The 13528-nt window shown below is 45.5% G+C and overlaps 1 protein-coding gene across 1 annotated transcript; it reads left to right on the top strand.

The window, feature by feature from the left end:
* The first annotated feature begins 256 nt into the window (after positions 1-256).
* On the top strand, positions 257-6626 carry LOC129711713 (RING finger protein 223). The gene is made up of 2 exons (XM_055659582.1): positions 257-412; positions 3882-6626. The coding sequence occupies exon 2, from the start codon at positions 3889-3891 to the stop codon at positions 4564-4566; it is 678 nt and encodes a 225-aa protein (XP_055515557.1). The 5' UTR covers positions 257-412; positions 3882-3888; the 3' UTR covers positions 4567-6626.
* The last annotated feature ends 6902 nt before the right edge of the window (positions 6627-13528 follow it).

The following is a 13528-nucleotide window of genomic DNA, read 5'->3' on the forward strand; positions in this document are numbered from 1 at the left end:
ATAGTCTGTTGTGAAGGGTCTCGTCCCGAAATGTCACCAGTTCCTTCTCTCCACTGTCCCGCTGACTTACTTTCTAGACCGGTGCCGTCTAGTCTTCGCTGCCTGCTTTCTCAGTTGCCGTTCGCTCTGTGTGAGTTACGTTTAATTTGTATTCTTCCCCCTCCCCCCTCCCACAGGCATTGAACTCGGTGCCAGGGTTTTACACGCCCTTGTCTAACCCGCGGCAACCAGTCATTGCAGCCCAAACCTGCTGAGTTTGGATCTGAGTCAACAAGGAAGTGAATCGCGGGCCGGTTTGCTCTATAAAAGCCTGGAGACCGCAGGAGGATCACAACACACTCTCTCTGCCTTCAACCAGTGATATATAGGTCCAGGACTCGCATCAAGCAGCGCTCTAAAGCAGCAGACAAAGGTACTGCAAAGAAACTTCTCATTTCAGTTACTTTGATATAATGTTGAGAGATTGTTTAAAAATCGACTAATTTTAAATGCAGAATTGCAAAGTATTAAATGGTGTCTGAGTGCAATGTTAGATGCAATGGCCACGTGTAAGAGGCATTTAGTCGGGCATTCGAATGGGTAAAGCATAGAAGTGTACGGTTGTAATATGGGCAAATAGGATGGACAAAAGGGATAGGATGTGCGGGCTGAAGAGCCGTGTAGGTGCTCTATAACTATTATTCTGGGTTTGTTAATTTGCAGCTTTGGTGAACAACTGTAGAATAATACAGAAGGATATTCGGCGCATCTTGGCCCTGCTGGCTCTTTGATTGAAATGTCTATTTAATTCCTCTCTGCTCCATCCTTCCATTCCTTGAAACTTTGTAAATATTTGCCGTTTTTTAATATTTATCATATTTTAATTCTTAATGATTGGAAATTATTAGGCGCTGGTTTAGACTTTATGGGGTGGATTTGGATCTGGAGAGCGGTCTGGGAGAATATTACTGATGTTCTCGGCAGTTAAATATTTTCCAAAAATTGGTTATGAATTGTTGCAGCTTTTAATAAAGAACTTAAAAAGTTTGCTGCTTCTTTCACTTAACAGCAAATATTGAGCAACTGTTTAACTCAGCAGTCGTTCAAGTTTTAAATTAATTTGTAGTACAGGCTAGTTTTTATTGCTGTGTATTTATTGTGAAACTACTTACCTTGGAGATGCAAGGTTTGAGGTGTGATTTAAAAAAAAATATATATATATATTCTGAACCCCTAAATTACTACTCCTTTGTCTGAATCCCTTTGATTTTGACTCCACTGAAAATGATGGGCAAAAGTCTCTGACCTGAAACATTAATTCTGTTCCGCTGCCTGACCCGCTGAGTGTTTCCAGAATTTATTTTTGTTATTTTTTATTTTGAATGAATAAGTGTGGTGCTCAGCTCACAACGAGCCCAGACCTCACTTAATCTACAAACCCCAGGCCCATAATAGGGTTCAGAGTCTGAATATGAGGTTAGTCTTAATGAGAGATAGACACAAAAAGCTGGAGTAACTCAGTGGGGCAGGCAGCATCTGTGGAGAGAAGGAATGGGTGATGTTTCGGGTCGAGACCCGTCTTCTGACTGCTTAATGGGGATGAGGTAGAAAGAGGGATTTCTTGTTGAAAAGCTGCTTTCCGATCGACATGAAGGGGACATGCAACAATTCTGTTCTTTTCTTCGTTGAGTTTCTTACCTCCTCCAGTTAACTAATCATTTGAATTACTTACTTACTTACTGCCTATTATGCCTCCTGGCATGTCGGGCAGCAACAAAGGTCCTCCACTCCTTGTTGATTCCTTCAGTTGCTGTTTCCGTAACATATTTGTTTTACGAGACAGGGTTGTTAGCCCTGTGCTCAACCTCCAACCTGGAGGACCAGTGGAGCACTCTTCGTCTTGCCTCTACCCTTCGACCTGTCCAGCAAGGGAGACCCTAACAGGAGACGAATCTCCCGCTGGCATAGCTCTAGGGGTCACTGAGACACACAAGCTCCCCGACCACGACAAGGTTGCAAACCAACGGGGAGAATCATTTGAATTGGGAAAATCCAATTTAGTGGAGCAAACCTGAATTTCAGTTTAAAATATTCAATAGTCAAGATTGAAATTCTTCCTTGCTGCAGCTTTACAGACACATTAAATGCAACAACACAACAAATAAATAGGACCTAGAACAGTGTAGCACAGGCCCACAGTGTCTGTGCCAAACATGATGCCAAGCCCATCACCTAGCTATCTGTATATAATAACCCTTAGCCATGTGTCTATTCAAAATATTTCAAAATGTGACTAATGTATCTGCTTCAGCCATCACCCCCAGCATCATGTACCAGTCGTTCACCATCCTCCGTGTAAAATAAAAACTTGTCCCGCACGTCTCCTCTAAACCTTGCCCCTCACCTTAAAAGCTATGTCCTTTAATAATTGATTTTTCAACCCTGGGAAAAACATCTGAAAATCTCCCTTACACTAAACATGCAATAAAATATCAGTTAAATTATTTTAAATTGAGAATGAACATGGATCATTTTGATTTAAGATTTTTTTTAAACCCATAAAATTAAAAAAAGTAATGCTCTGAATTGCAGTTAACTTGATTTGTCCATTTTATGGTTATTTGAATGCACACCTATGGGCTTGTCGGAGACAGTGTGAGGAGAGAATGATTTTGTAACCCACAATTTCACAACATCCTGCTGCTAATTCTACACTCCTTCTTGAACCTTGGTTGCAGAAGAGGCTGTTACTCCTCTAATGCTGTAATTCAAAGTTTACCAGGTGCCCATAAAATTGTAGCTGCATGCTGCCAATTTCCTCATTGCTCTTTGATAGACAAGAAAAACTGGTGTAACTCAGCGGGTCAGACAGCATCTCTGGAGAGAAGGAATGGGTGACGTTTCGTGTCGAGACCCTTCCTCAGACTGCATCTTCAGTCTGAAGAAGGGTTTCGACCCAAAACGCCACCCATTCTTTCTCTCCAGAGATGCTGCCTGTCCCGCTGAGTTACTCCAGCTTTTTTGTGTCTATCTTCGGTTTAAACCATCATCTGCAGTTCCTTCTTACACACTCCTCATTGCTTTTTATCAGCTGGGGCTTAATTTTGAAACATCTAGTTTTGTGTTGCATTTCTCTATCCCTGAGTTTTGTTTAATAAAGATTTTAAAAAATTGCTGTGGTGTTGTCGTACATTGAAAAACAGGAAATACTTAGCACGTCTGTGGAGCACAGCTGTAGTTGACCTTTTGGATTAATAGAGTTTTTGTTTAAAGAATGTAATCTTTTGAAGTTTAAAAGGTTAACTACTCCTTTCTCTACAGATTCTTTCTGACTGGATGATTATTTCCAACCTTATCTGTTCTATTTCTGATTTCCAACATTAAAATGTCACTTGGGTGCCGCTGTTAACTATCGTTAATTCAATGCAGTAAAGTAATTTTTATTTTGGATTTGTGGATGGAGTCGGTCACCAAGCATTAATTGTTTTTGCTGCTTGAATTGGCTTTCCAAAACAGCATCACATTTTATTTTAGGTACACAAAAATGCTGGAGAAATTCAGCGGGTGCAGCAGCATCTATGGAGCGAAGGAAATAGGCAACGTTTCGGGCCGATGTCACTCACCAGCTTTTGCCTCATCCACTCGTATAATTTCCAGTCTTTTCCTCTACCCCACGCCCCCCCCCCCCCCCCTCTCCATCAGCCTGAAGAAGGGTCCCGGCCCAAAACGTCGCCTCTCCATTCCCTTCCACGGATGCTGCCTGACCCGCTGTGTTCCTCCAGTGTTCAGTACCAAAACTGAAGGGTAATGTGGGGGGTGTGTGATATTGGAACTGTTTTTGCTCTAGTGAATGGAGTCCTGTTGCAAGTACTCAACATTGCAATTCTTTCTCCTCTCCTCAGGTTAACCATGTCTGTCACAAACCAGGTGTGGCACACGGAGATGAGCGCCTCAGTGGAAGCTCCGGCCGGGACGTCAGTGGAAAGCCCGGACAAGGATTCCATGGAAGGGCTGGAATGCACCATCTGCTTTTCCGCCTATGACAACATCTTCAAGACCCCCAAGCTGCTGGAATGCCAGCACACGTTTTGCTTGGAGTGCCTCTCCAGGCTTATGGCATCCATGCCAACTGAAGAGTCCGCCGATATCGTCTGCCCTCTTTGCAGGCAGCACACGGTGGTGCCCGATCACGGGACCCCCGCCCTCCGGACGAGTCAAGACCTGCTCGCCAAACTCCCCCCTCAGCTACAGCTCGAGGAGCCGGTTTGGGCGGAGGGCAAGAAGCTGTGTCACAAGAGCTCTGATGCATTGGGCACCACTGACCTTTGCATCTGTATTGACATTGGTGAAGGCAAGCAAGAGAACCCGTCTCCTGAAAGCAACAGTGAAGGAAGCAACTGCTTCTCCTTCCTTGGTGAATGGAAGAGACTGGTCCTGTTCATAGTGGTGTTGATCATGTTTGTTGGCATCGTGTTGTGGCCAATCCAGTGTATGGTCATCACCAAAAACCTCAGCTGTGCCCCTATTGCCCCAGCCCCAACAGTAGGCCCAACAACCACACCTGTTCCATTCACCAGACCGTATTGAGCCAGCGTCGGCAAGTCAGACGGGAGGAAGAAATCTTGGCGCTGTCAACCATTTGGAAGGTTTTCACTTCTTCAAACTTGGAGTGTTTCCAAACAAAGACCAAAGTTGTTCTGCAACATGGGGAGTTTGTTTTAAAACTTCCTGCAGAGAGACACTAGTGACTTTAACAGCACATGAACACTGAGATTTGTATGTGCAGAAATCCAGTGAGACAAAAATTGTACTGAATCACAGGCGATCCTTGTGGGCTGATGAGACAACAGCTGGTTTGATGTTATTTCTGTTCCCACAAGTTGACTGGAATCAGTTTGCTTCTGTCTGCACTAACCTGTGTATGTTTTTTTGAGAACTTGATCAATCCAGAGAACTTTGAAAATCTATCAATTACAGTTAATGAATATTTTCTCTTTGACAGAGTTTTGTAAGCAAGTTATTTGAAAAATATGTAAATCTTTGTATTTACAGAAGAAAGCTCCTTTCAATAGTGTGAGGGTTTAGAAATCTTATAGAATTACATAATGTTACCTCAGCACAAAATGCTATAATGTGAAAAATGAGTAACTGTTGGCAATATTTAAAACAAATATCATGGTCTTCTGGAAGATTGTGTGAAGGGGAGTGAGGGAAGGAATATAGAAACTGAAAATAGGTGCAGGAGTAGGCCATTCGGCCCTTCCAGCCGTTTCACATTTCAGTATCATCATGGCTGATCATCCAAAATCAGTACCCCACTCTAGCTTTATCCCCATATCCCTTAGCCCCCAAGGGCCTGTCACACTGTACAAGGTAATTCAAGAGTTCTCCCGAGTTTCCCCTGATTCGAACTCGGAGAATTACGGTAATAGCTGTTCGAAGGTACTCGGGGCTCTCATGGACATTTTTCTGAAAAAACTTCACGAGTTACCGCATTTCCCGAGTACCTGTTGTCAGCATTACGAGCCGCTACGGGACATCCGCGAGCTCCGACGTAGACGCTACGTACTTACCACGAGTTAATTTTTTTGTAAACTCGGGAAAGCTCTTGAATTACCTCGTACAGTGGGACAGGCCCTTAAGAGCAAAATCTAACTCTCGCTTGAAACCATTCAGTGAATTGGCCTCCACTGCCTTCTGTGGCCGAGAGTTGTACAGAGTGCTTGCTCCTTGTCACACTTCTCCCTAATTCCTCTCTGAGAATTGGAAATCGACATTTTATAAAAGGCTGTCACACATTTTCCTGCCATACATATGACCTGCAATAAGCACACTGTCATTTACCAGGCATAATAATAAATGTTTTGCACTGTAACTTGGTTAGAGGTTTGCCAATCTCCACTCCTCCCAAACTGTAACCTTCAAGATTTGCAAGTTTAAATTTGGCAGGAACTGCAGATGCTAGATTACAAAAGAAGGCACAAAGTGCTGGAGCAACTCAGCATGTCAAGTAGCGTCTATGGAGAACATGGATCGGTGACGTTTCGGGATGGGACCTACCTGTAACATCCCGGCTCAAAACGTCGCCTATTAAATCTAGATTCCTCAGATTAGTTTTTAATCTGCAGCTGACCAGCCTTTTCATTTTCACCAAAACATCTATCTGCTAATGAATTTCCTATTACACATAAAGCTGCTGTTCACCTTTACACATAACACAGTTCCCAATGAGTTGAGTGGAGACTCCAAATTTTGTAGCATGTCAAACCCCAGCCAATACATTTTAAGCACTATCTCTTGGACTGCCAATGCCAAATTGTGTGTTAATGGGATGTTTGACTGTGAATGATAAGAATATCTAGACCATGATAAACAGATTGGAGTTAACTATACAGTTGTGCAATGATATACCTTGAGGTTTGTATCAAGGAGAAGTCCCATTAACAACAGCCTTAAGTATGTGAAATTTACTCTCGCTGTTGTGAACTCAGGAAATTAATGCAAAAAGCAATACTCCAACCTTCAACTGAACTGTCTTTATGATTGTTCTTGTTACTGTCAAGGATTTATTTTTCATATGTGGCCTAGTCTCTTGATATGAGAAATGTGTAGATACAAATAATTTATAATAAACTTTAAAAAAAATAGTTTGGCTGTTGCATTGTGATATCTTTATCAATTATAAAGAATCTTACAACTTCACACCGACCGTGAGCTTTCCAAAACTCTGTTGGTACAGAGGCGCAGCTGGTAGAGCTGCTACCCCACAGTGCCAGAGACTCGGGCTCATTCCTGACCTTGAGTGCTGCCTTTGTGGAGTTTGCACGTCTTCCCTGTGACCACGTGGGTTTCCTCCAGATGTTCCGGTTCCCTCCCACATCCCAAAGACTTGCGGGTTTTAGGTTTATTGGCCTCTGTAAACTGCCCTTGGTGTAGAGGGAGTGGATACAAAAGCGGGATAACAGAGTAATAAAAAGAATGCGGATGCACATTTATTCTAAAGATAGACGCAAAATGCTGGAGTAACTCGACGGGTCAGGCAACATCTCTGGGAAAATTAGATAAGTGATGCTCTGGGTGGGGACCCTGCTTCAGACTTGTGGCATAACATGGAGCTAGTTTGTACAAGTGATCGATAGTGGGCGTGGGGTGAAGGCCTGTCTCCATGCTGTGTCCCTCGATCAATCAAACTCTTGTGCTGTACGAGGCGGAACGTGGGATAAATCGGCATGTCAATGATTTATGCGTTGTCAATTCTAATGTTTGATTTTAAACATTAAATTCTATTTAAAACTTGCTTCGGGGAGAAGGAAGTTTTAAGAGGCAGGACATTCAAGATCCTAACATCTCATCCCGTCACATCTGCAGTTTCAGCACTGCTGAATATGAGGTTTGCAGTGCGCTAGTGTTTGCAGCTGGCAGCATTTATAAATCACCTGATTTTGTTTGTTGTTTTTGTTTTAAACCAGTATATCTGCTCGTCTGTCTATGAACTTTGTTCATGCCAAATCCCCAACGTGGAAGCTTGTTGTTCTATGCCAAACCTGTTTCGAATGCAACGTGTCATTTTTATCCGCGATGCAGTTTTTAGGTTAGATCGGCAATAAAAAGCACTTCATCCTCACCCTGTTCGGGTGTTCTGAGTGGTGTTGAGTGTAGTTTTGGAATTGCAATACCTTGAGCAAAAGACAAGGTGCTGGAGGAACTGGGTGAGTCGGGCAGCATCTGGGGAGGGAATAGACAAATGACGTTTCAGGTCAGAAATCCTACAATACTTGGTTATAATTAAAAATTAATGTTTCCAAACTGACTGCGAATATGGTTCGATAGTGCTTTGTGTTTGTCCCCAGGTAAAATCATTGACCAGTATCTCACTAACATGTTAGCTTGCATGGTGCAAGCTGCTGTTTCCATTACAACAGCACTGTGCTGCAAAATGCTTCATTGGCTCGTGGACGTTTTGGAATGACTGAATTATGAAAGTCATTTCTCTTTCTTCCTCCCTGCGTGGAATAATAGTTTCTGTAAAACAACCCAGAATGGCACACTGGTGTAGGAGGTGGCACACTGGTGTAGGGGTGGCACACTGGTGTAGTGTACTGGTGTACACTGGTGTAGGGGGTGGCACACTGGTGTAGTGTAGGGGGTGGCACACTGGTGTAGGGGTGGCACACTGGAGTAGTGGGGGGGTGGCACACTGGAGTAGTGTAGGGGGTGGCATACTGGTGTAGTAGTGTAGGGGGTGGCACACTGGTGTAGTGTAGGGGTGGCACACTGGAGTAGTGTAGGGGGTGGCACACTGGAGTAGTGTAGGGGGTGGCACACTGGAGTAGTGTGGGGTGGCACACTGGAGTAGTAGTGTAGGGGGTGGCACACTGGTGTAGTGTAGGGGGTGGGAGTAGTGTAGGGGGGTGGCACACTGGTGTAGTGTAGGGGGGAGTAGTGTAGGGGGTGGCACACTGGAGTAGTGTAGGGGGTGGCACACTGGTGTAGGGGGTGGCACACTGGTGTAGGGGGTGGCACAGTGGCGTAGTGGTAGCGTTGCAGCCTCACGCCTCCAGAGACCCAGGTTTGATCCTGACTATGGCTGCTGTCTGTATGCACTTTGTACGTTCTCCCCATGATAGCGTGGGCTTTCTCTGCGTGCTCCGGTTTCCTCCCACATTCCAAAGACGTACAGGTTTGTAGGTTATTTGTTTTCGGTAAAATTGTAAATTGTCCCTAGTGTGTGTAGGATAGTGTTATCCGTGTGTGGGAATCACTGATCGGCGCAGACTCGGTGGGCTGAACGGCCTGATTCTGTGCTGTATCTCTAAACTAAACTAAACCAGAAATTTGTCTAGCAAACTCTCTGCTTCACATTGCCTAAGATCATACATTTCACTGGCTTCCACTGCCCAGCCCATCATCGGCTCTGACCTCCCTACCATCGAGGGGATCTATCGCAGTCGCTGCCTCAAAAAGGCTGCCAGCATCATCAAGGATCCACACCATCCTGGCCACTTCGTCATCTCCCATCTGCCTGCAGGTAGAAGGTACAGGAGACTGAAATCTGCAACATCCAGGTTCAGGAATAGCCACTTCCCCACAGCCATCAGGCTATTAAACTCATATATATCAATTGGTATAGGGTCACATTGATCTGATCTGTTCTGTATTTATTTATGCCTACTATATTCTGTAGTGTTGAAGCAAAGCAAGAATTTCATTGTCCTATCTGGGACACATGACAATAAACCCTCTTGAATTCAGTGAGAATCTTGCAATTTTCATTGTACAGAATGGGAGTTAATATATGGCCCTTCACCTCCCAATTGCCCGACGTGTGGATATGGGGTTTAATTTTTAAACCAGTTTAAAATCCTCATTGTAAAATAGTGGTGCAAGGCCCTGCAGCAGCCGGGCGAGCGTGCGCAGCCTGTAGAAGCTGCACAGAGCGGCGGTGGAAGGAGCCGACGGCATCGTGCTGGGCCAGACCCAGCCCTACATCATCCATCCAGTGCCGCCAGGACACCGGGCCTCAGAGTGAGGAAATAAGAAACTGCACATTTCCTTGGCCCAGGATCGGATTTTTCAGAGATTTGGAAGGTGCAAGAGTGTGGCAACACTTAGCGTGTTGTCCCAGAAGAGTATCGACTTCCAATTGAATGATTGTACTTGTGTATGGTTATGGTTTGACTGGGTAGCTTGCAGATCAAACGTTTCACTGCATCTTGGTGCAGGTGACAATAAACTAAACCGGCCACACCAAGTCTCAATTTTATGATGCACCTGAATGTTGTATGCCACCTTTCCACCCCCAACCACACTCTTCCAAAAAGAAAGTCCCTCAAATGCAGTAACTTTCCAAATATATCCTCCTCTTGAGGGCAATTCCTAATCACCCATCCGCCATCAACTCATTCCTTATTCTCTAGAGTGGACAGTTAAACCCCACAAACTCTAGCTCTGCAACAGCCACTGTGCAGGAGATGGTGGACAGCATTATTTGACTTCAAGCACTTCTGAGGAAGTCATAAGGGAATTGTTACTGAACTGAAGCAGCAGAATAATAGAAATATATTGAGATCCACGAGCCACATGAAACTACAGATGTTGGAATCTTGAGCAAAACACAAAGTGTCTGGGTAACTAAGTAGATTAGGCAGCATCTACGAAGGGAATGGACCAGCGACATTTTGGGTCGGGACTCTTCTTCAGACTAATTTAGTAGGAGGAGGTCTTCTTCCACCTTTTATCCCTCCCTCTGTATTTAGATTTACATCCCACCTCTTCTCCCCTTATCTGATGCCTTTTTGTCTCTTTTTCATCTCTAGCCTTTCTCTCTTACTTCATCTGCCAACCCCCCACCCCTCACCCCTCACCCCCCCCCCCCCCCCCCATATCCATATATCACTTGCCACAGGCTTTGTCCCCATCCATCATCTGAAGAAAGGTACTACCTTGAAACATCACCTTCACAGATGCTGCCTGACCTGCTGAGTTACTCCAGCACATTATATATTGAACCTTACCGGTGGGGGCGCTGCACTGGCAGCAGCCCTGTCAGCAGCGTGTTAGTCTTTTTCAACTTTTTTTATTTTTTTAGTATGTCTTAAAGTCTGTTTTTAGTGTTTCTTAGTGTGTTTTGTGTGGGGGGTGGTGTGGGGGGGGGTAAGGGGGAAACCGTTTCGGCCGCCTCCTCCATGGAGAGGCGACTTTTTCCAGGTCGCCTCCCCCGTGGCCTAACAGCGAGGATCGGCGCGGCCTTTCCCGGAGACGCGCCCGGGGCTCGGGGCTCCGGCGGCGGGTGCAGCGTGGACTGTCAGCACGGAGCTGGGGCTCACTGGAGGGGAGCGCTCCGTTCCGTTGGCCCGCAGCAGACGGCAGCCTGAAGCCGCGGTCTGCACAGCTCCAGCTGGCGCGGCGTCTACAGCCCGGGATCCCTCGTGGGGGACCCGGGGGGAAGAAGAAGCTTCCACCGCCGGCCCGCGGCCATCTTCTACCGCGGGTCCGGTATGGACTTAACATCACCCCTGGAGGGGAGCTTCGACCGCCGGCCCTGCAGACTGCGGTGCTTACGGCTGCGACGTGGAGGGAACTTTAAATCTTCGGCCACCGGCCTGCGGCCTACACCAACTAAAAGCTGCGGTCTCCGGTGGGGAGGAGCCGACTCTGGACTTACCTGGACTTGTACCTTGTCCTTTTACCATCTGGACGCCCGCAGCAACGGCTGCGGAGGGTTGAGGTAACGACCACGGGGGGAAATGGAGGAGGACTGGCCAAATTGTGTGCCTTCCACCACAGTGATGAATGCTGTGGTGGATGTTTATGTTAAAAATTTATTGTGTTTTTGTGTGTGCCCTTTATCATTGTATCGCTGCTGACGTATCATTTCACTTGCACTTTTTGTGCAATGTGACAAATAAACCGTTGTATTGTATTGTATTGTATTGTATTATATATAAAGCATGCATTTATACATATCCCCATGGGTCTTGTTTTGTTCCAGTGTGATTGGTCCTGAGAAGACCAATTTCATGCTCCATTCCTAGCTGAGCGGATGAGGTGGGAGTGTGTGAATTTTCCATTGCTAGCTGAGCTGATGAGGTGTGTAGCCTGTAGACATGGTGCAAGTGGCACTTGGACATTCCACAGTAATAACTCATCGACAACAATGAAACAGCGACATTGTTCAATGCAAGGTGGTTTTTGAGCTGGAGAGAAACAAAGTGTTCTTGCGATTCTTTTTATGTCAGTCATGGGTGTGGATATGCCTGAGACAGCTGGTACATACTTTCCATTCCCGATCACCCCTTGAATGTTGCAGTTTCTAAGCATAGGGATGTTCAGGTCAACCACAATGGTGGGTCTCACCCAACTCGTAGTATTGCAGCGACAGCAGACTTACTTCTTTGAAAAACGCCAGCGTATTATGTTGTTACCACAATTTAGTGGTCACCATGAACAATCGTAGGTTTTTTTTTAAGTTTCAAAGTTAAATACTTCAATGTAAATTCCCCAGCTGTTGAGGTGAGATTTAAACTCTTGCCAAAGATATACACATAGTTCTAAGTTCTCCAATGACTTCGTTTTGGGTCGGGACCTTTCTTCAGACTGGGAGAATGGTCTGAAGAAGGGGCCTGACCCAAAACGTCACCCATCCTTTTTCTCCAGAGATGCTGCCTGACCAACTGAATTACTCCAGCACTTTGTCTCCACCATGAATAAGTTGATATTGCTGGAAGCCCATCTCAATTTTTTTAGGCCAGTCAAATAAGATATAAAAAATATGGAATAGGTTAGATCAGTCGACATGGAAGTGGGCCTTTCGGCACACCGGGTCCAAGCCAACCATCGATCCCCATTTCAATCCACTCCTTACACACCAGGGGCAATTTACAGCAGGAAATTAACCTACAAACCTGCACGTCTTCGGGACATGGGAAGAAGCCGGAGGAATCCCCTATGGTTGCAGGAAGGACATGCAAATGCCACACAGAGAGTACCCAAGGCCAGAATCGAACCTGGGTGCCTGACCTGACACTGTGAGGCAGTGGCACCACATTGACAGAACTCAACATCATATTAATTTGAGAATGTCCAGTTTTCTGCAATCTGACATCGAACACGAGCACGAACACCCCCCACCCGCTTCCTTCACCAGCGCTGTCTAAAACAGACGGTGCAAAGCCAAGGTGATGCAGACACACTCTGCGATGAACTGGAAGGTTGGCGCTGTAATTAAACGGCTAAAGCACAGTGTACGGTAAGTCCTTTAAAAGAGGGGGGAGTAGAGGGGAGAAGGAGACTACCCGGGAACATGTGGCGACTGCATAGTCTCCTGCGATCGCCTAATAGGCCCATTTGGGACTTTTTGAAGACACAAGTAGGAATATAACTAACTTTATGAATACATGCTTCAACGACCAGTAGAAATCTTTTGGGAGAAAATAAAATAGTAAGGCATACAGAACAGAGAAACCATGAGGATGCCAATCTACCCACTCTTACAATTGGGCACAGGTATGATGGAGACTGCAACACTGGTGGGGTTTAGCTGGGATAGTCAGAGTAAATTTCCTTGATATCGTGAAAGTGACCAATGAGTACGCTGAGAGAACCGATTGAAAACAATGGCGGATGCTAAGTTAAACCAATTCTTAACAATGGCGGATGCCTCGGCCATCACACAAACCAAACTCCCTTCTATTGACTCCATTTATACCTCACGCTGCCTCGGCAAGGCCAGCAGCATAATCAAGGACGAGTCGCACCCAGGCCACTCCTTCTTCCCCCCTCTCCCACAGGGCAAAAGGTATAGAAGTGTGAAAATGCACACCTCCAGATTCAGGGACAGTTTTTCCCCGGCTGTTATCAGGCAACCGATTCATCCTACAACAACCAGAGAGCAGTGCTGAACTACTATCAGCATCTTTGGTGACCCTCGGATTATCCTTGATCGGACTTTGCTGGCTTTATCTTGCACTAAACGTTATTCCCTTATCATGCATCTATACACTGTAAATAGATCGATTGTAATCACAAATTGTCTTTCTGATGACTGGTT

This window comes from Leucoraja erinacea, chromosome 30 (assembly GCF_028641065.1).
Source record: "Leucoraja erinacea ecotype New England chromosome 30, Leri_hhj_1, whole genome shotgun sequence".
NCBI classification, from domain to species: Eukaryota; Metazoa; Chordata; class Chondrichthyes; order Rajiformes; family Rajidae; genus Leucoraja; species Leucoraja erinaceus.